Genomic DNA, 23906 nt, shown 5'->3' on the forward strand with positions numbered 1-23906 from the left:
TGTTCCCGCAAAATAGGCTGTAAATTGTTTTTGGCGCCAGTGTCATTCCGCAGTAAATCTTATTGCTAAATAATATTAAATAAATATTTCATCGTTTCGGTATTCAACTCATTATTCAGAAACAACAGACAAAGAAATACTTCGATCACTATAATTACAAATTATTAACGATAAAGATGGAAAAAGACAAATTACGATGACGTCACATATCCGCCTACACATCTTATTTCCTGCCATTTTCATTCATAAAACTGTCTTGGTGTATTACATGGGAAGGACGTCGTTTAAGGAATTTTGATGAGGAAAAAGACTCAAATATATAAGCATCATGCCTTCAGGTAATTATTGTACGACACCACTAAATATATATTTGATGCTGAATTGACAGGTACGGTACTTAAAGCGTGATGTAAATAAGGTCGACCTTTCAAAGATGTTGTCATTCATCAAGCATCGTTTATTTTGGACTGCATGAGAGGTATGTGACACCGTAAAGATACCATCAAGCGGCTGTTGTGACATTATAAGTTGACCATCAATTCATGACAAATAATTCTATTGTACCAAGTATAAAAAGACCTAGGTGATGCTACTTATCTCCCATTACTAGCACTAGTGTTTCCTCTGAAATGGATCTGTCTGTATTTGTTTCTAATACACACACCCTTCCAGCCCTGCATGCATCTTTATCCATATTTGTTAAGGTCTCAACATCTTCACTGTTGGCAGAAATCATATTTCTTCCAAACTTAAGGTTAAGGTAAGATGTGTGAATATATACATTTTTAATCGCAGTAATTGCAAATAGCAGGAATTATGAGAAACATATAAAGTTCCTGCTATTTGTAGTATAATAGCTCTATTACACAAATGGAGTTTTGAATGTCAATGCTTCAAATCCTATAGACATGATCAATAGACTCATTTCAGCACCTGTTGGACTAATTATGTATATATGTTGACAGGGTCAGCAGCTTTTAAGGACATGTGGTAGTTGATATGTAGTTAAACTAAAGTATGACACTGGTTTCCTTGGGCATAACATTTAAGGGAAGTAATACAGGTCTAGGGAAACCAGGAACTTGCTACTTATGTATACATAAATTCCTAGAACCCATACATTTATTGTACTTTAATCATTTTATTAAATTGATAGAAAACAGAAGTATGATGAGAGGTTTAACAGCTTTTCAGGACATGTGGTAGTCGACATATGGTTAAACGAAAGTATGACACTGGTTTACCTGGGCATAGCATCCATATATTATTTAACTTTAACTATTTTATTATACTGATAGAAAACAGAGGTTTATTTCTAACCAGGAAAAATGCAAAACATAAGCAAATGACAATGCCCAAATGTCCCTTTGTAGGAAGTACATCAATCAAATGCATAATGTAATCAAAGACACTCAGTTGGGAAAAATATTTTAAGTATTAAACTATGCTTATCTTAATGGAAACACTTGAATGCAGGTTTATTTAGTGCAGCATATGTGTGTTATAGTCAAGGGGTAAAGCTAATTCATAAGTGAAGTCAAGTCAAAAGTATGATTATAATCAATTTAACAGTTAACTTTTATGCAGAGTAAATCAAGTACAGGTATAATACTGTGTTCCATCAACAAGATTGGAACTAATTCTTTCACAATTTTTCTTGAACTAAAATTGATTAATTCCTTCTTCCCAAATAAATTATATTTATCAGCTGGTGAGTATTTTGATGGAGTGATGCAATGAATATAGCATTGCGGAACCCTGCAGCCAAATATTCAGAGACCGCTGTGTACTGGTAACTATATATAAGTATAATTCAGTTGCTAAAGAATGAGAGAATAGGGTCATTTATTGATCCCAGAGAATTCCCACTGGAATATCAATATTTGTATTAAATTTGAATTCAGATTGAGCCGGTTTAGTGTTACATAAAAAACAAACAAAGATCAATGTTACCTTTTTGTCAGAGTCAAATATATATGCTCAGTACCAGCTAAGACAAGGATGAAAAGGGGCAAAACAATGGTTATGCGGATAACAACATTTTCAGTGGGGTTTTTTTTTTCTTGAAATTATTTCAATCAATTTTTGTGCACCTGGCAGTTTGAGCTGCTAGTAGCAGTGTTGATAGTTCATATTCATATCCTTGGAAGTAAAACAGACATTTCCATTGCTTCCAATTTCTTCAAATCAATTAAAAAAATCGCAAGCTTATTTCAGAAAGTTTTAGATTACATGCATTGTAATAACAAGCAGTGCTATACATCTGATTATTTACTTTTTTAAGGTCTAGAAGAGAAATATTATATGAGATTTCTATTCCATGTAGGAACAGTATCAGAAGTAGTGCAAAAGTAGTATCTGCTACCACTGGTTCTGACCTCATTTTCAAATAATCTTTTAAAGTAAAATCTCGGTTCTGAAGGTTATTAAATGATATGGGATGTTTCTCATGGGAAACTTCTGAAATGTTTCAGGATTTGTTCCTTCCAGATTCGGCAACACTTTGTGAATGTTATATTGAGCTACTGTTTTCATAGAAGAACCATATTCACATTGTGTTGCAAAGTTTTCTAAATAACTTCATTTTGACCTGATTTCCAAATCATATTTTTTTATATGAACTCCCATTGAATGTACTTTAGTGTCTTCTAGGGGATGCTAATATTAGCTGGCTATGGAAACAATTACTCAAGAATTGAAATGGCCACATCTTCAAAGTGAATCAAACTAACAGCTAAATCATAGATGTACTTACATCAAAACTAAAACTACCCTTAATTACTGCAAGAAAAGTTCCTATGTTTATGTAATGACAACTTGAGTCAGGTTGAGTGAGTGTACTGATATCTGAATGCCTTTCAACAGTGTTTAAGGGTAAGCTTTGTGGTTGTTTCAAAGCAAGTCTTCGTGAAAACCACAAGTTTGAAAACATGACATGTCGAACAGTTTACTCTGGCTTTCAGGCTAGTTTAAAATTCAGAATGGGTTGATGGGTATAAAGGGATAGTTGGCAACATTGCAAGATGTTTCAGGTCATTTTTATTATATTTTACTCATGATCATCATCAATAGAATCAGAATGTCTGTTATAGGTGTCATGTTAACAAGTTTTATTATCAGCAAGCTTGTTTGTGCTTGATGTTGTTCTAAAATTATCAGATATATGAAATTACTAAATTTGAAGTTGGGGTAGTCTATCTAGGTTTTGACAATTTTAAAGTTTTTCTGGTTGCTGCATTGGGTTTTGTTTATTAATCTGATAATTTGGCATGTGGTCATGCATAACTGTGTTTGACTCCTTAGGTGCTCTACTTGCAGTGTTTATGAAGATGAATATAAGTCAAAATATGTTCGTGGCACGTAAGCATTATGATTACTATAAATGAATATGTTAATAAATATAATGCTTGTATTCCATTCTAATTTGGTCTGAAGCACCCTTTGGTAAAGAGAAGTCAATTTTGTGCTGACTCCTGAGATGGGAATGGTGGAACCCACTAGGGGAAATAAAGCAAATATTTGAAACCCTTCTTGCTTGGATGAAGGAGACTAAATGCTGTGGCTGACTCCCTTGGAGCAGAGTGGTGGGACCCAATGGGGAAATAGATATACCTTTAGAATTACTTTTCCATTAGTTTAGATAGAGCAATTACAGCCAAAACCAGGTGACTGATACAGACACCATGAACCACTTGGTAATGGTGGTTCCTTTTGTTCCCTGCATAGTTGTAAAGTTTTGATTTTGGAACTGATCAGAAAACAAAATAAAATAAAAAAGATACTGTTTTTGAAAAAAAAAATAATTCTTGGTTTTAAGTTAGTACTGACTTAACTAGGTTTCACTGTGTCTTTTCCATTTATCTTCTTCTTCAATGCCTCCCCATTTTTATTTTGCTGGTCATAAATATAGAGATTTTCATTTTGGTCTGATGACAGATATGTGGGGGAATCCCCACAGTGGTCACAACATCACATTTTTGGTCATTTGACATACTTATTATATAATAATATAGTAAGCTACTGTCACTTGAAGGATAAAAAGATTTGTATGTGATATAAATACAAAAGCGCTTTTTTTTCTGTTTATTTTTCTGTTTGAAATTTACTTTTTAATCAAATTCTTTTGAAATATTTCATTCATATTTGATAAAGTATGTACAGAACAATAGAGAACTCAGGTGAACAGTATTTCAGAAACAAAGATCTCCTGTTAAAAATTTACATCGGTGTGATTGTGTTCACTGTAATAGGAGGTATGGGATGAGGAAATGTGTGAAGCCCATCCTATGCTGCATATTTAATTCTTGGATAAAGTTGATATTGTTTGTGGGCGATTTACTGTTAAACGTTCCATTTACTGTACATTATATGCCCATCCCGACCTAGTCGAGACCTGTTCTGGCAGTGAACGGTGAAAGTGTGGTATTGACTATACCTTCGTTAGTTCGGAGAAATGTGTGATCTCCTAGTTCTAGAAATCCTCAGAAGTGTTGGGACAAGATTAACAAAGGGATGTGTCAAATTGCTGTACATGAATAAATAAAGGATGTGCACTATTACCGGCTTCAGTAACACATGATGAAGAATCCAGTTAGCTAATTGGTTTTTGGTGTGTTGCATGTTTGACGCCGTGTTAGATACCTCATCAAAATGTACTCGAAAAATGATGGCGGTAGATTTCTTTCCATGTACCTCACGTTGGGGTTTAGTTTTTTCATCAAGAGACCAATCAAACCTAGACCGGTTCCATTTTATGTACATTTGCGAGATACAGCTCAGTTTCTGTAATTGAATTAGGAGTCTTGTATTTTGTTCTCATCACTCCACTTTCAATTCATCCTTGATAAATAACTACTGAAAATAATGTAATGAGTGTTTCCGAAAGAATAACAAGGGATATTGCCATATATGTTAATTATATATGCTACACACAAAAAGATACATTTGTATGAATCCAAATTAGAATGGCATACATTATGCACAATAGCATGATATCAAAACTTTTCGAGAAGAAAAAAGATTGAATAAGTGATATTCAAGATAAAAGTTCTTTTATTTTTGAGTACGAAGTACAATATTTTTTATTTCAGTTAGAATGTAATGCAAATCCATGACTGTATACCCACAATTTTAATTTTTCGTTTTTGTTGTGAATGGTGATGCTGAAAAACAATACAAACATTCTTTATCACAGTACAAAGACACAAAAATATTGAAAAAAAATATTCACACACTCCGATTGAGAAACCTGGGACTTTAAAAATTCTTGGTACTTACAATTCTGTATGTGCATCTGTAATTATGATGAAATATTTAAAAAAAAAAAATATTAATTGGAAGCCATGTGGTGTTGATGTGGTGTGATCTACACAGCAGCCAGCTAATTACATGTGTGCACCATCCCTCTCTCTCTCTCCTCCCTAGGGGGCGGATACTTAGCCGGAAGTCTGGGCAAATTGTAAACACACCTCCTACATATATAGCTGTTCACTAAGGCTATCGGTAGTTCTGTTCGCTTACAGTCATGGACATGCAGGTTATTCCTGTCTTCATTGGAATCGTCTGTAAATTGATTGTTTTTCAGTATTGGTGAGTACAATTATGAATGCATGTATTACCAATTAGGTAAGAGGCTGCAAGTCATGTAACTATTCTCCTGTGGTCTTTTTTTTCCGCTCTGTCACTTTAATTTCCCTATTATTTGAGAAAAAATTGGTGAGGGTGATTAATTAAACAAAATGAAGATGTTGCCACTGCCAACTGTATGTTCCATGTAATAACAAACAATTTTGTCCTCATTATTTATTTTCTAATCGTATTTGCTTAATTTGATGTTATAGGCCTGACATTTTCACATGTGTAAATTCCTTCAGCAATATTAGTAATAAAATATGAACCATCTTAAGATAGGATGTTCTAAATGGTTAAAGTAAAAAAAAATTTAATTAAAGATCACATTTTTTATTTTAGCTGATTGGTATTATTGAATTTTTTATTCATTGTTATGGGTTTTAACGAAGTAGAATACAAACATGTGGGGAAATTATAAAAGTCTTTAAATCTATTCATGAAATTTTTCACTTCTAAGCTGATGCATGACTGAACAATGAAGTTCAAGTATGTATACATGTACAATTCATTTCAAAATGGTAGACTATTATTCAGTAAGTAATTTAATTTTTAAAAAATATATTAACAGTAAATAAAACATAACGTTGAACTGTTGGTGGTTTAATTTCATGTAGTCATATGGAGACCATTATTAAATAGTAATTAACAGGATGGTCTTGGAATGGGATGGGCAAAGGAAAATTATGCCTGGCCTTGTTTGCCGTAGCTATTTCACAGTTATAACACATTCTGCTTGTATTTACCTGGTTCAATACTAGTCAATGGAATTCCTGTGTGTTGTATTATTTATCAACACCTGGTGTATGAGTGTAGCTGGTGTTGTAATCAATATAACCTATCAAATCCGCCCACACATAGCAATTCCACCCACTCACTGCAGCCATCTGTACATGTTTGGCTAGATCAATGGGATAGTACTGCAGTTGATTGGGATGAATGAATTGTTGGAAGGTGACCAGTATATGCAAGAAATAGACTTGGATCATACATGTGGCAATATTGATAAGTGTGTTTTGTGTATTAATGCTGCTTTAATGGTAGTACATTTACAACTTCATTTTGGAATTTTCCTTAAAATCACCAGGACAGCCCTAGTCTAGTCATGTGTTGAGTTCGTGTTACATCAGACAACATGTAAGTGGTTTTATATTACTTGCTCTCGGGTTTATAAAATGTGCCATCATATAATCATATATAGATTTTGCTGCGAGTGTTAAAAGACAGAACATCACTTTATAGTTATTGTAAGGAACTGGTATTTTATCATCAGGGTTCCTGCAGGGTTTAGTTATCCCTTTCAGAGTCAAGATAAAGACATTTTCAGAAGAAGAAAAAAAAAAGACAAACTTTTTGACATTTTGGAAATCATTTACTATGTATCTAAAAAGTGTTAAGATTTTGATTCAAGTTTCGAAAGACATCAGAACATCACTTTACAATTGTACTAGGGTACTGATATTTGGTATCAATGACTTCTTACCCAGAGTTGGAGTTGAACTAAAGGTTTTAATAATGGGGGTGGTGGGATGGAGGGGTTGTGGGGCGGAGGGTGTGAAATATTCACTTTTTGACATGCTTTGAACTTAGTCCAGCAGTACTGTTCTATGACAGCTCTTGTTTTGGTTCCTGTGTACACTGTACTACAGTTCATATTTTTGAAACATTCCAAAAACCTTACATGACTGAATAATGACATCATCCGAAAGACAAACTTAAAGTTAATAGTAGACTAATGCTGTTATCGTTTATTTGAATGATATTGTGCTTATATGTACCATCCAAGATTGATTTCATTACCCTCACAAACATTTACTCCAACTTTCCAAATATCAAGGTTAACATCAGCCGCAAAGGGTTCATTTGCAATTAACAGGGGCTTACATTTTGGTTAGAGTAGATATTAGTATCATGTTGCCGCAAGTAACTCTGTTGCAGTGATGATACCGTCAGCATCAGAAACAGCATCCTTGGGTCTCTCCTTTCACCTACGTAATGTGTACTGGAATTGACATTCAGACTCTATTCTACTGGATATTGATGATTAAGCATGATTTTTGTATATATACATGTGTTACATACATGATTACATGTTTCAATTTCAAGATAAGGGGTTTGAGGGAATCATTTTCCCCTCATGATCAAGACACAAGTATATATCTGTTTTTTTGTGTTGTTCAAATATTTCATTTCAGAGTTTGATCAAAGAACATTATTTTTCTAATTAATTTCGAACACACACATATATATATACAGTGTCACACAACACTGACTGGTATCTACTTGTATGATATGATGTAACACATTAGCAACAGAATGTTTGATATATACATAAAACTAACTTGCATAACAGGATACATCTTCAAAGTTTTTAGGCTTGTTTAAGTTTTAAATGTTGTAAATATTTATTTTAGATAGATGTTCATCATTTGAAAAGAAAAAGATGAACAAACATATATTAAATGATGTAAGAATTTTGGATATAAATATTTTGACTTCAAAAGTGTTGGCTATAGAAATTAATGCATAGGGAAAGTTAATGTTTCAGTATTCTGATGAAATCATGGAAAAAAGGTGACATATAATTTTGGGAAAAGTTTTAATTAATGCAATCATTTCCTGACAGGACATTCTCTTCAGACACAAGTGCTGATGCCTGTCCTTATCACACTCTATGTATACAAATAAACCACAGATGTTTGCACTAATTCCACAAGCTCTCATTTCCGGTGTTGGAGGTTTGTGTCAAAATAATTTCCGCTTGGAATTCTTTGTTTGTGTGAGGTAGTAGAACATTTATCACAGAACATTATGTGATGGAATTGTGGCCTGCAAATTAAGTTCACAGCACATAGTGCTGAGCAGAAACATCTTGATAATAAGCATTGCCAACATCTTGATTTTAGAGACAGTCTAGCTAACTCTAAAAAAAAATTAATTTACTGGAAGCTTGCAGGATACACCAATCATATTATAACACAAAGAAAATGATGCATCTATTTTAGTATCTCACAATTTTAAAGTGAACTTAACATAAATCAATAAAGGCGTTTGATATATTGTTAAGTAGTTGTTTTTGGAAGTAGAAAATTATGTTGAAAAGTTACATTTGCCAATATTATACATCTGTAGTTTACTCTGAATCACAAGCTTACCTATAGCTAGTAAGAATGATTATAATTCATGTCTAACCACAGAAGTAATGATGGCAGTGTGGGTAATGCCATAGTTACATTGATGTACTGAATGTGATAGCCAAACTTTAGATAAAATTACCTTTATATATATACTGTCACTGTGTGAAATTTTGTTTCCAGTTGACCTGGACTGTTGCAAGCTAGTTACAATACAAAGTCCATTTACAACTTATATTGGACAAATAAATGGTGGCACTATAACAAAGCTTATAGATGTTGCATCATTGTATATCTATTTGTTCTTTTTCATTGACGTTTCACTTACGTACAAACAGTTCCCCTCCCCCTCCCCCTCCCTCCCCCTGCTTCTTCCCTTTGAGAGAGAGAAATCTGTACATCTGTTGTCATCCATTGAGAATTTAGTTTCTGCTGTTGGAGTTGTAGACTTTGACAGATTCGTAGTACCGTTGATAGGTGTACATCTGTTGCTGGGTAAATATATACTTGAAATGTTATGACTTTCGACAGCTGCAGATTAAGAATTTTTTTATTAGATTTCCGTGTATTTTTCTGCCATCTGTTCTTTATTTTGTCATAAAGACAGAGGGGTATGCTATGTAATAGGCTAAGAATCAAAGAGAAATTGGTCCTAATTTAAAATAAGTTCCTGCTGCTGTGGCCTTTGTTTTGGATAATACACAGCAAAATCGATAATTGTTATGGGATGTATAGATGAGTCAACTGCAGCTGCATTGCCATATATATGTACAGTTTATGATCCAGGTACATCGGCACATACACACGTGTGTTTGTGTTGTATTATTCATGATAATATGAACAATGTAGTACCCAAACTCATCATTGTAATGATGTCATCAAGCATTTGAGTATCTTTGTATTGCATAAGTTTCAGTATATTCTTTAATATTTTAGTTAAAGTATATAATTCATAAACTAGGATATTTCTATTGTCGTCTATTACTTATACTTCAACATCTTTAATCAAGCCTAACATAGCTATCCCCTTCATTTTTTCTGACATTTAAGTACCAGGAATGATGTAGCATTCTTTGTAACTAAGGAAATATTGTACCTGCTCATGGTTATCAATTTAGACATGACAAATTATCTTGATAAACTAACTATTGTTAATTCTTCCATTTTATCCTAATAAAAATGGAACTGCCTGGTAGTCTGTCCTTGAAGTTGAATATTATCTTTATTCATATGTATGATAAATGAATATAAAGAAGTTGTGAGACTTTTTGCATTTGAGTAGATTTATTTAGAAGAGTTATTTTATCTGATAATTAAAGGATGAAAATAACTTTTAAAAGGTACTAAATATAACATGATGAATGCTTTTTATAGGCATGATGTGATGATGATGATGCTGTTAAAGAATGTAATCTACCAATAATCAGTGTTTGGGGTTATATACATGCCTTGATCTGAAAGATGAAGGATAGTAAATTATAAATAGTAAGGTAAATATTTCTTTAATGTTGCATACAGATTTGGGATATACTCATTACAATAGTACTATAGTCTCCCCCGTTCCCAGTGCAGCTGGAATTATCCCCCATCCCCAACCCCCATTTCTCAGACAAAAGAAAATCTTTCTCCTCCAAATTTTAGATAATTGCAAATATTTTTAAGACATGAAGGATGTTGTTTTTTTCCATTCCATATAAACAAAGCTTTTTATTATCTTCTTCTTTAACAAGTTAGCATCATTTGATCATTATTTACATATTAGCAATGCAAATTCATATCAACATCAAAGAGTTACAGATTATTTGATGTTTAAATGGTTGTCTTGGTATCTAATATATTGGTTTATTTGAAGCAGATGTCTCTTGTCCTATGCCTTTGTATTTTGAAGTTCTATATGTAATAAGGATACCTGCTGCAACTGTGCAGACATGTACCCATTAATACACACATGTTACATGGATGGGAAACTATTAACAAGCTTTTCAGGGACCTAGTTAAATGAGGAGATAAAACACAAGTTTTAATCAATTCCACTTGATATGTTGCTATATATATATATTACTTATTACACCAACTCTTATGTTTCAATTTGCTGTCTGTTGTAGATGACGATACTGATAAAATAGTGAAAGAGGAATTGAGTTTGGATGAGTCAGATATTCCACACAACAGGACAATGGTTCAGGGCTGTACTGAGAAATCAGGGGAAGGAAACTCTGCCAACAAGCGTAGTCCAAAGTCAATGTTCTCTATCAATAATCTTACCCATCATAGAATGCACAGATCTGCTGTTCGACCATTCTTCTGCTGTGGTAGCCAAATATCACTTAACAGCATCACAGACTTTGTTGACCAAGCTTGTGAAAAAGAAGATAGTGTTTTGACAGACCTGTCAGATTCAGATGAAATGGTAGATTTAATGTCAGACATGAGTGTTGAAAGGAACTTGTCAAAAAAATCTTCAACAAGACGTATTTCAAATTCAAGAAGGAAAAAATGTGATATGCAAGACAAAAATATGAGAAAAAAGTTTTGGACAATTAAATTCAGAGGAAAATTAATATCGAAAAGCTCAAGGTTAAATACCACTGACCAGGAATTAGTGCAAGGGGCCAAATCCAATGAAAGTATCATGTGTACCTCATATAGGAGGACTTTAGAGAGTTCAAAAGGGGAGATCACTTTCGAAGAGATAGAACCATCATCTGCAGACACTTTAAGTTTGTCAGAAGATGATTACAGATCAGGTAGTCATGTTGGTGGAGCTGAAGGTGGTTTCATTCCAGAAAGTCTTATAACAGAGAATCTTGTATCTGAGGGACTGATGTCTGATACAAGCCGGGTCCCCCGTGGCAGAACTCAAAGGTTCAGTGCCCCAGACCTGCAACGGACCACCTCTGAAGTATTTGTGATGTTTAGGCCCCTAAACTCTATCAACTTTGATGAATTGTACCCAACAGAGGATGTGGATGAGAGAAGGATTGCTGAGAGAGCGAGGGAAATGAAGGAGGGGATAGAACTGAGGCAAAACATCTTGGTCCCACAGTTTTCTGCGAGTGAGGGAAGTGGGAGTAGTCCTACACGTATTCATTTAGTCCAAGCACCCCCATCACCAACACCAACTGTCCCACGCGTTCCACTTCTAGGTCGTCACTATGGTGCTCACTCTCAAGTAGACTATATGCATTGCCTGGTGCCAGACATCCTTCAGATCACCAAGTGCAGCTTCTACTGGGGAGTCATGGACCGTTATCAAGCTGAAAAGCTGCTGGAGAACAAACCTGAAGGGACATTTCTACTTCGTGATAGTGCACAGGAGGAATTCCTGTTCTCAGTAAGCTTTAGGCGATATGGACGGTCCCTCCATGCTAGAATTGAACAATGGAATCACAAATTCAGTTTTGATTCTCATGACCCTGGTGTGTTTGCTTCTGATACAGTTTGTGGTCTTATTGAACACTACAAAGATCCAAGCTGCTGTATGTTCTTTGAGCCCATGCTAACTTCCCCTTTACACAGGAACTTCACATTCTCACTCCAGCACATGTGTCGGTCTAGCATCTGTGACAATACCACATATGATGGAGTACATGCCCTGCCCCTTCCCAGATCTCTCAAAGAATATCTCATGTACTACCATTACAAACAAAAGGTTCGTGTGCGTCGGTTTGATATGGCGTCTTAGCCAATGTTTACCAGGACAGCAAGTGGGTGAAAAGATCACACTTGATATTCAATATTTGAACTATTTTTAAGTTATTTGTCCATATGTGTTTATATACTCTATTTTTCTTTAAAAGTGGAAACCATATGCTATGAACGTTTTTGCAGTTTCCACAATCTCTGTATCAGCATGACTGTAGGCATATTAACTTTGCCATATGAAACAATAAAACGAATATTTCAGCAACATTGCCAACACAGAAAATTTCTATACCACTGTTAGACTAACCATTGTACATACCAGGTAATATTAAGGGTTTTCCATGAAAGCCGGTCGCCGGCCAATTTGACCGGCTACTTTGATCATTTGGCCACCTACACCAATCCCGTTCTGTAATAATGTTCCGTACACGACTACACGTGCATGGCAGGCCAGCCTCCTACTTTCACTACACAGCTTACTACTAACAAAATTATGGAAAACCCTGAATATTTGAAAATCCTACTGCACATGTACATGTATATTGTTGGTTTGTTTACCTTGTGATATATTCTGTAAACCATTAAATGCAATAGGAATCTCTTTAGAAAGTTGACATATGTGTACTTCATTCTTTTTATGCTAATATCTGTAAATTATCAGAGGTTGTATGTCTATATATATGCCAGTATTAGTTGTATAGCAAAATGGACCCTGGTTTTTTTAATGTTCCTAAAATTCCAAAGAACAGTACATACATAATTACAACTTCAAAAACACAATTGTAATGAAAAATGTTTGATAAATATATCAGGTCCTGATTAAATGAGGGAATACTGGTGAATATGGGATTTGGGTTTTCTCAGAAATTTAAGGGTTATGATTGGGATAGGTTCTGACAAAAAAAACTTTAACTTTTGATTGGTTCAAGACTTGACCTTTGATCTTGACCAATCACCAGACTGATATCTGAAACTTGAGGATTAAATAACCCTATATGTAATTTGGTACATCTGTTCAATTTTAATTACTTTATCACATAGATCAAAAATTTGTATGTAACTGGTACTAGCTTTTGTAATAGTTCCAAGAACTAGAAGCTTGTGCCGTATATACACAGCATTTCTGATTCTGCAAGAGCATATATCCTACAGGTGCAAAAGAAGATAAAGCACAGAGAACACCCAGAACCAAACTCTGAAATTCTAAGATAAAAAATGAAGTTAATACAGAATTTTCTTAAGAAATTGATAACATATTTCAATCTGAGGAAGTTGTAGGTTGACATCATCACTTAGATATTGGCATTTAAGATAATGGCTTGGTTCTATCAACTTTCACTTGGTAGCAAGATTAAAATTGTTTTATTGTATTAATAATTTTTTTTTCTCTTTGTAAGTTTTCAATTTTTGTGGTTGAAATAGCATTTTACATTGGTATGTACATGTTTGATTACGAGTGTCTGTGGGGGTTAATAGAAATACTCAATGTAATCACAAATGTAATGTCATTACCAAACAAAGCAAACTTGGGCAATAGTAATGGATTTTATTTTGCAAAAAGTCACTGATAGCCGTTTTTGAACTCCAAAATGTGAATGGGAGAATAGTAAATGTGTGTTACATGAAACAAATTACTTGTAGGTGTTAACTTTGGATCAGACACCTGAGATATCTTCAGGATTTTAATATTGCAGTAACAAAGAAAATAAATTGTTGTAATATAAATTTTGATTAACCCTGGTGTGTTTGCTTCTGATAAACTTTGTAGTCTTATTGAACACTGCATAGATCCAAGCTGCTGTATGTTCTTTGAGCCCATGCTAACTTCCCCTTTACACAGGAACTTCACATTCTCACTCCAGCACATGTTGGTCTAGCATCTGTGACAATACCACATATGATGGAGTACATGCCCTGCCCCTTCCCAGATCTCTCAAAGAATATCTTGCGTATCGTTCACTGAATTAATGTCTTAAAATGTGCTTGACATTTGCATGGTTTATGCTGAAATTAACTGGTGTGTGTAAACATTATATTTGATGTAATCAGTTTAGCCGACAGTAATTTCTGATTCACTGGCAACACATCACTTTTTGTGTAAATTCTGGAAACCATGTAAGGAAAATGTCCTGAAATAAGTTGGCCATATCAGGCTTAGCAGCTTTGATATCTGATTTTATGATTTATTTCAATGCTGATGTGACTGTTACAGGGTATGTGCACATATATATTACTGTTGACTATAAATCACTTTTATTGTAATACTTAACACTGGGTTGTTCATTAGTTTTTGTCTGGTGCTGTCTCTGTCTCTGTCTTTTTATCCTCTGCATTTAAGAAACGTCTGCTTGGCTATTTTCACAAAGAATTGGTTTGCAATCTCAGATTTGAAGATACATTGTTACACATGTATTCATTGTTACACTTCATACATTGGTGTACATTTGTGATCTGATCAATCTGAAAAAAACTCTTACCTATGGTTTGATTACTGATTTGTATTTGCTTAATAAATTGATCTTCAGTGATATTTTAAAATGATGATAAAAATTGTCAACACAGTTACTTGTAAGTTATATAGGTTAGTAAATGTATGTATCTAAAATGCATGAAAAAATTGGCTATGATTTTACATGTATATAGAAATGGCCTGAGGAATAAGCCAGTTAAGACAAAGTGCATGATTTACAACATTTGGCTCTCATGTTGATTGTTATAATGTAGATATATTATTTATTACCATACAGCAAACTTAATTATTGATAGACACTTACAATTTTGTTGGTGGTGCAATACATTGGTGCTTTTGAATATGGTCTGATCAAGGTTCTTTATTTGTGCAATATCATGTGAAATGTATGTGGTGAGCTGCCATATTTGTTGAAAATATGATAAATATATATATATATATGTTATATCAGCTGATGTCACCATAGTTCAAGCACTACATTGTATGGTTGTACCTTGTTCACAAAACTGTTACTGTAGCTGTCTGCAGGTAGCTATTTTCTCTTTATGTTAAAAAATAAATATTTCATTTGAAAGAAAAAAATAATCTATGTTACTCCTCTCAAAAATGCCATCTACAGGATCATGACACTCATTTAACTTATTTGACTAAAAATATTTAAAATTCGATATTGATATTGAGCTATTCAGATCCAAAAACAAATGACAAAAATGTACATTTTGACAAAACAAGTACTTAGAAGGCTTATTCAGAAATCCACTTGCCATACTAGCCATACCTATACATGCTGTCCATGTATATGTATGACAAGGTTGCAATGCTGAAATTTTCCAAATTGTGATAAAACAATGAAATAATCAAAAGAAATTATGGGTGCAACTGATGAATTTTTGTTACGCTTAACAACAAACATTGAAATATTGTTTCAAGTTCAACTAGGATTCCTATGATTTAAGTTAGGAAGTCAGTGTGATGAAATTGCATGAATATAGATTATTGAACACTATTTATTTCAAAATGGATACCCTTTGAGTGAATCATAGCAATACTGTTCTCGAAGAGGAACATCATGTTTAAGCTGGTTGTTTAATGATTCAAATGCCAAGCATTTGTGCATGTTGATCCTTTTTAATCCATTTGTTATTTATGTCTTAAATGTGTATTTATCTCTAAGAACAAATTGTTGTACATGTTGATGAAAATATTAAATATCAGCAATGACAAAAATATACAAGCTGTTGTCGTCTTTGTTTTACTTGTTATTAGAAAAGAATTATTTTTGATAATTTTTGACTCTTCATATATGTTTATATGGATGTTAAATGTTTCTTGCCCAGTTGTAACAGAATTTTCTTCAGAGAAAAGAATTACATTGGTATGATATCATGAGTGGGTGGCGAGTTAAACCTTAAATTCAAATAAATAACAAAGTTTACTTTTTGTGTAGGTAAAGTAACCTTATTCCAAGAACTGGCATCATGTAAGCTAGATAAAGGGAAATAACTCTTAAATTCAAAGCAAAACTTTGTCTTAGCTTGAAAGAAGACCCTTTATCCAGGAGATATGTGTACACACAGAAATGCTTTAGTCTTTGATCAACAGAAAGCTAAATGAAGGAGATTTTTCATTCAAATCAGAGACTGATTAACAAGTGTACCTACAAAATTTATGATGAAAATTTCATGCTTGAAAGTTGCAACACTTTAAAACTCTGCATCTTAAAATTATAATCTGACCTTATACAATTGGATCCAAATGACGCACTTGTTTCGGTATTTCTATAGTGAATTCAATGCAAGAGGCCCATAGGGTCTATATTGCTCATCTGCCTTTGTTTGATTGAAATTGCATTACTCAAATGAAAGAAAATTTCAAGCCTTTATATCTATTTCTCCATTTGGCCCCACCCCTCTGCTCACAAAGGTCAGCCAAATCATTGATGCTTGTTGCGATTGCCTCTTGTCCCTTAGCGTATTTACATGAAATACCAGACGGACCTTGGCACCAACAATCATTTTATCTTTATTTTTTCTTAAAAAGTTATACCTTTTCCCTTCCTTTCTCCACTTTTCTGTGTTGCTCTTAATCAAATATGAAATTTGAAAATTCTTCAAAACCAGCAATAGTAATTTTTTACTGCTTCATCCAAGATAGTCACATGTCAACCATTTTATTTTTTTGATTAGTACCAAATTCAAAATGGCACAACTAGAGTCCAAGGGGAGCCTACATATGAATTTTAAGAATCTCTATCCATTTCTCAAGAATTAGTAATAACAAACTTTAATCATCAAATTTCAGACAGGCCTCCTTATCAAACTTCAGAAAGGCCTCGGCTCAGCCATTATATATTTCTGGTCAGTCCAATAATTTAATGGGCACAACTAGGGACCACCCGCAAGCCATGTTTGAAATTTGAGAACGATCCACCATGTACTTCTCAAGAAAAAGTGTTAAACTCCCTTGGTCAAAATCAAAGATGGACATCTGTCAGCCATTTTGTTTTTCTGATCAGTCCAAAACTCAAAAAAACACAACTCAAGATCAAGGGGAACCTACATATGAAATCTGAGAAATATACAAATGATAAATCAAATTCAATACTTCAAGATTTTAATATACAACACATCACATGTTATTGAAAAATCTTCACCAAGGCTATTCATCCATGGCCTGATCGTCAGTGTACATGTGTATATCACTCATGGGGGAACTGAGAACATCCACTAACATATGTTTTGGGATCTCCGACCCGCGCACCTGTAGGGTGTAACATGCCGTCTCTACCTTCTGCAGACTTTGATTCAGAGTGTGAAGTTTCTTTTTCACTTCCCTAGATACATAGCTGAATGACTGAAATCCTGACTGCATTTTTCTCAAGAATTCACAAACCTCAAATGGGATGTCAAGGTTCCCAGCCCCAACACTGTTGATAGCCAATCGCATTAGTTCTCCGGTAAGGTCTGCCACCCCAAGCATGTATTCAATAGGTGGAACATGGACTTCAATTGTGCCCTTTTGCTCTGACTGGGTAGGGGAAATGTTACATTCCTGTGAATCGACCATTTCTGGTTGCATTTGGCTCTCTTGGTCACATGTTTGTCCACTGTCATTATGCTTGGGAAAGATCAGATCCTGCTGGATTTCTTGTAGTGTTACTAATTCCTTGCACTTGATGTATTTAAAGAATGAGACTGCTTCAATATATTCCTGTAGACCTGTCAAACATATAAATATTGCATTAAATTTTGTCATGCAAATGAAAAAAACAGGTTTTAGCTACCAGCTAGCAGTGATCAGTTGAGATGGGTCAAGGTTAAAAGCACACTTTAAATAAACAAGAGGCTCATGGGCTTTAATAGTCATCTGACCAAAAAAGCATATGTGCTCTACACAGGTTACATAAAGGAAAACCAATGTAAACAATTCAACCCAGCAGAAATGATTATTCTCCACTAGGGTGTAACCGACAATTTGTGTCAGAGAGCCTAAAAATTATGTACATGTAAAATGTTACACACAATGAATAGCAGACTTTTTTTTAGATTAATAAACTGAGGGAGGTACATGTGCATGTGACAGGAGTGGATATTTAACACTAAGATTACTTCAATATTACAAGTCTTGTGAAGAAGACTGTGGGTTTGTTTGTTTTTTGTTTTTGTTTTTTTTTTTGGGGGGGGGGGGGGGGAGCTGATGAGGGGGTGGGGGGTTACAGATGTATGGAAGGAAGAGAATCTTAAAGCCTAATCTCCTACATTTTCGTAATGGGCCCCTCACCTTCCAGCCCCCAAAGATGTTTCAGGCCAAATTTGGTTGAAACCTGCCTTGGCATATGAAAGATGAATTTCCAAGTCTAATGTCCTCATGGGCTTCACTCCCTGGGCCCTAGGGACCACAATACCTTACCTTATATCAATTTTGATTGCTCTCCCCAATGATGTTTAAAGCCAATTTGGTTGAAAACTGTAAAGTCATCTCAGATGAGAAGAATTTTAAATCCTCATTCCAAAAAGGCATCCTAGAGGTTGCATTACCTTCACTTATACAAATTGACTTTGTCCTCCCCTATTGTTGTTTAAAGCCAAATTTGGTGGAAATTTTTTTGGGCATATAGGAGAAGATATATTTTAATGTAAAAATGTATGCATTGTGGATGATGACGGGCAAAGCATGATGACAGTAAGTCATCTTGAACCTACAGATAAGATGACCTGAAATTAGCAAACATCAGTGATATGTAAACAGCATTTGGATGTTTCTCACAAAATTTTCATCCCCCAACCTTTTCTGCAAACAATAAGAACAAAGTAAGCTGATTTTTCTTCTTGTGATCTAAATCTATGGAAGAGTTATTCTGTTATAGGGTTCATGAGATATCTCGTACAGTTCTGGTGTGAAAATGAAGTAAAAATGTCAAGAGATTCATGCGATATATTGGTCTTTATCAAAGAAATAGTCAGGAATGGATGACCTTTGACCTTTAATCTTGACTAATGACTGCCAAAATTCAGTCAGATGTGGAACTTAGTGGCCATAATTGGAAACCTTCCTTGGAATACTTATCAACTCTGAACTCCCATTTACATACCAGGTAGAAGTATCATGAATACTTTAAAGACCACAAATAGTCCTTTATCATACCTGGTGAGTATGCCCTAATGAATCTGTATGGGTCTTCATCTTGTAATTCTTCTGCTATCAAGACAAACTTGGCTTTCTGGATCTGTTTTATTTTATCTGAAGCCTCCTCTAACAATGCAGATTCAGAATCTGACCTGTGAGATAAAATAAATAATAAACAAACATGTTTTTGCACAAACTGCCAATCATTATTCATACATGACTTTGTTTACAAGATCAATGGGCTGGTACAAAGATATATCGGAATTTTGAAATCATGTCGTTAGTTATGAAAGAAATCATTTTTAACTACATTTGTATTTCAAATACAAATTAAAAATTGTGGAATTTCTGGAAAAGTGAGTTGATTTATTGCTACTTGTATCTGCTTTGGATTTATTATTTGTACTGATGTTTATAAAAGAAGTAAGCTAACAGAGCTTCATAGCAGGGAAATAGTCATGATCACTATAAAGTATAGATATACATCTATAGAATGTATGGTGAGGAAGGTGAGCACTGGGAAATAGAGAGAACACAGGTTCGAGATATGTGTATAAGATTTGCAGTAAAGAAAAAAACTATATTTGTTACAACATTCACAGAGAGTAAGTAACAAAGGAATTATAGACATTCTGCAGATTTTTTTTTTTATATCAATACATTCATATACAAACACACTCCTAATGCCTGCTGCATTCTGTTGTTATCAACTTTATTCACATATTTCAAGCTACTTTTTAAAACATTCTCATCTTAGGAAACCTAACTGTGACAAGCTACAACTATTCTAAATTTATCTCGGATGTAAATAAAGAGATTACCCTGCCACCCTCTGAAGTAAGAAAATCGTTCTCTTGCTGTCAATGGTTATGTCCCTGCTCACTTTGACTAGGCGCTCATGTTTGTCATGCCTTGTGTCCAATTCTGATTGGTACACTCTAAATGCCTGGATGACAGGGGAATTCTCATTTACTGGCACCTTTGGCTCTCCCTTCCTCGAACGCTTCACTGGAAACAACATAAAATTCAAGAACATAATATTATACTAGTGCCATCTTTAACTTAAATTCAAATCTAAAAAAAAAGCATGCAACAAAAAGAATAACCTTAATCTTCAGTGATTGCCTAGAGAGATCATATAGAAAGAGTTTATGTTGTGCAGGTATTTCCATATGACATTCCCTAGTCACATTGTCCTAAGATTTGGGTATTAAAGGACTTTCTGTAAGTATTGTTAGTTGTTAATCAATATTGACAAAGTCCGATTCTTAACATGAACATGTTTTAATTGTGACAATATTCAGACTGATTCATTTTATTTTCATGAATTATAGCAATAATGGGGCATAGGGTGCCCTATGATAACAACATTCTGAATGAATTTTTTCAAGTGTTTATTTTTGTGCTAGGGGGATATGCTGATCAGTCCGATCGTTTGAAACGAAATCAGTTGACAATTTGCAAGTCATTTTCACTGAGGAGTTACTTTCTCTACAATCATATATTAAGCTTGCACTATGAGATTCCACGAGTTGGATTCCACTATCTTCGACAATTTTCAGCAAGAATGGTGGAACGTCAGCAGATTTACTACAACATGGCGATTTTCATTCGAATTCCTGAGTGAAATGTCTAAAAGTTAAGACTCAAAACATATCAATAGTGGTAACAGAGATGCTTTAGTTTAACAAAAATACAATCACCGCCTTGTTTTCCTTGGTCAGCCATTGCAAGCATGTCCGGCTCATTTGGGTGTTTGGATAACAGGCAAGTACCAATTGAAGCGTCGAAATAAGTAAGACTAAGTAGTAATAAAAAGGAAACGAAATTTATTTGAAATCCGTCTTTTTCAGCGAGGCCACATACGAGATAAAGGGGAAAAGTTGCTATCAGCGCTCTTGAAATATTGAAAAGAACATTTCACGTAATAACAGATTCGTACATTTATTCAAGATAAGTTATTAAAGAAGTTAACAATTGTTGAATTTTCATTCTAAACAATCGCAAAACGGAAAAAAATTCTTCCATCGTAATATAAAATACAAATTTTGTTCGAATACCAGTATACGTCCCTGGAATACACATATACAAATGCGAATCAGTACCACAACATAAAGTATTAAACAGTAAATTTCAATACAAACAGTATAAACATGTAGTTTATACACTGTGTTATTTGAAACACTATCGATGTTAGGAATCAATTGGTAATGTGCCAAACTCGGTCACCAACGGCTGAAAAATGCATCAAGATACTATATTATTATCCTTATTATTTATTTAACTGTAATATATCCATTTCAACGGAATACGATATCTCCGATATCGTATATCAACGTGACATACGCAATCCCTCAAATTACAGATATATGAGCTAGCCTTTTATTAATATGACTGTGATGCTGATATAATTATGTTCGACAAATGGGAAAAAGATTAATTTCGGCAGTTTTGTATATCTTGGTGAACAAAGATAAAAGATTCCAAATGACTTTCATAAAATGTTATATAAGCTGAAAACAAAACCATATTTTTATCATTTAACTCACCCTCCCCTTCCTCATCCTCTCTCTCTCTCTCTCTCTCTCTCTCTCTCTCTCTCACCCACGGTATATTACAATAGTGTCATATGCTAAATTAAGTTACATTAGCAAATTCACCACTGGACAAAAGGCGGATTTTTCTGTTTTCCTTTTTAGGCCTCTCTTTAGATTTTACTCTTGAATAATACAGGTAGGATGTTGTTTTAACAAGAGCCCAGTCTTGCTGCTGGAATGAGCAGATTTATAGTCGTGCATGATTCGCAGGGTAACCTGACTCGAGAGCAGTTAATCCCTTGGCATATGAAACAGTTTTTTCGAGGATGTTTCAATAAACCATTTGAGATGAAGAAATACAAAATATAAAATTGCAATCTCCATATTACCATAAAACCGTATGAGGTTTGTCTCAATCGCCGGTGCACGATTGGTAATTTCATCAGCATCATGACCGGTCTGAATTTTGAATTGTTGAGCCTCATCATGTATGGAATGAACATTAAGCAAAGTATTGATGTATATCATACAATCCACTTGGATAACATAAACTACACACATTTAAAAAAGATTTCAGCGACTCTGTTTTGAATTACTAGATGGAAGTAATTGGATACTTACACTGGATCGCATTTTATCTTACATATACCAAATATTGTAACTGTGAAAAATCTTGAATTTCACTTATTAAAATGAAGTTTTAGAAAGGAGATTTCATTAACATTAAAATCTGCATTATGTCACGATATACATAGAAAATAGATATTGAAACGGTTTCCTATGTCCTGCAATTTATAGTTCTATAAAAAGACCACCTGTCTATACAGACCGCTTGTTTGGTTCCCTATGTCATGCAGTTCATAGTGATTGGCCACGTTTCTCCGCTCCATTAAGTGGCCTTTATAGGTAGGTTTGACAGTATAAAAATAGGAGTGACTGTAAGATCTGTATCACTTCTTTCTTCTTCTTTAGAAACTTGTAAGATTTGGTTCTTTTGTTATGCATACACCCTATTCCACATATAAATCTCTTAAGCCCTGGGCATTTCGTTTCTTTTGTAATTCTGTCATAGTCTAGCTTTGAACGGTGCGTTATATACAGTATATACGATTGAGCTATCGATCAACCAGGACATCGCCCCTTTGAAGCATAGCTATGAAGACGTAATGGCCGTTTTTAAATGCGTGAAGCCAAGACTGAGCAATTGATATTAACTCTTTAGATTAGCATTGACATACAACAATCATTTCTTCCGGGGAATTTCTGGTAAGTTCAACGATGTTACATTCAATTCGTTTGACAACAATATATTTGTATGTTACATCAATCTACAGGTGTAGTACCTGGTAAACGAAGTATATGAACAGGCTATTTTTATCTGATGGATATCACAAACCAATGTTCTTTTTAGAAGAACCATTGGTGATTATTGAACGTTCATTAACTTGTCGGCGTCAATGAAAAGTTGGATTTTTTCGGTACCCCTTGAAACATAAGAAAGGAAACATAATCTCATCGAAACGCCAAAGTACCAATGACTTAATATTTTCTTCAGATTACACATTGAAGTTGTAACAACTCCCGATTCGTATATAAAAAAAGGGTTTGTCATGAACGAAATCCCGATCTGGGAAAATTGTAATGTAATAAAAGTACATACATGTCCAGTAAAACTGCCCTCTATTTTACATAAACAAACAAATTCCGTGTTGCTTGTTGGAGCCTTGTTTATTTATGCATATTAGTACATGTATGTGAATACACAGAGTTTTGAGTACAAACATTTATCAGTAAGTTGGACGGGCCAGTCCGAATAGAGGTCATTTTACGGTCAGTATATACATGAGCCATTTAAGGAGACTTGAC

General features: G+C 34.2%; 2 protein-coding genes across 3 annotated transcripts; one reads left to right on the forward strand and one right to left on the reverse strand.

The window, feature by feature from the left end:
* The first annotated feature begins 264 nt into the window (after window positions 1-264).
* LOC132551123 (uncharacterized) lies at window positions 265-16111 on the forward strand. The gene is made up of 2 exons (XM_060215235.1): window positions 265-338; window positions 10868-16111. Exons 1-2 carry the CDS (start codon window positions 329-331, stop codon window positions 12445-12447), a joined length of 1590 nt encoding a protein of 529 aa, XP_060071218.1. The 5' UTR covers window positions 265-328; the 3' UTR covers window positions 12448-16111.
* Window positions 16112-17473: 1362 nt separating this feature from the next.
* On the reverse strand, window positions 17474-21231 carry LOC132551606 (translin-associated protein X-like). 2 transcript variants are annotated; one of them, XM_060215788.1, is made up of 4 exons: window positions 21207-21231; window positions 20325-20511; window positions 19522-19655; window positions 17474-18095 (listed from the first exon to the last, which is right to left on the reverse strand). In XM_060215788.1, exons 1-4 carry the CDS (start codon window positions 21229-21231, stop codon window positions 17536-17538), a joined length of 906 nt encoding a protein of 301 aa, XP_060071771.1. In that variant the 3' UTR covers window positions 17474-17535. The 2 variants fall into 2 exon arrangements, with proteins under 2 accessions (XP_060071771.1, XP_060071762.1); XM_060215779.1 differs by lacking the exon at window positions 21207-21231 and having other exon boundaries at window positions 20325-21193.
* Window positions 21232-23906: the final 2675 nt, after the last annotated feature.

This window comes from Ylistrum balloti, unplaced genomic scaffold (assembly GCF_031769215.1).
Source record: "Ylistrum balloti isolate Yb309-2 unplaced genomic scaffold, AGI_CSIRO_Ybal_v1 Utg369626, whole genome shotgun sequence".
Taxonomy (NCBI): domain Eukaryota; kingdom Metazoa; phylum Mollusca; class Bivalvia; order Pectinida; family Pectinidae; genus Ylistrum; species Ylistrum balloti.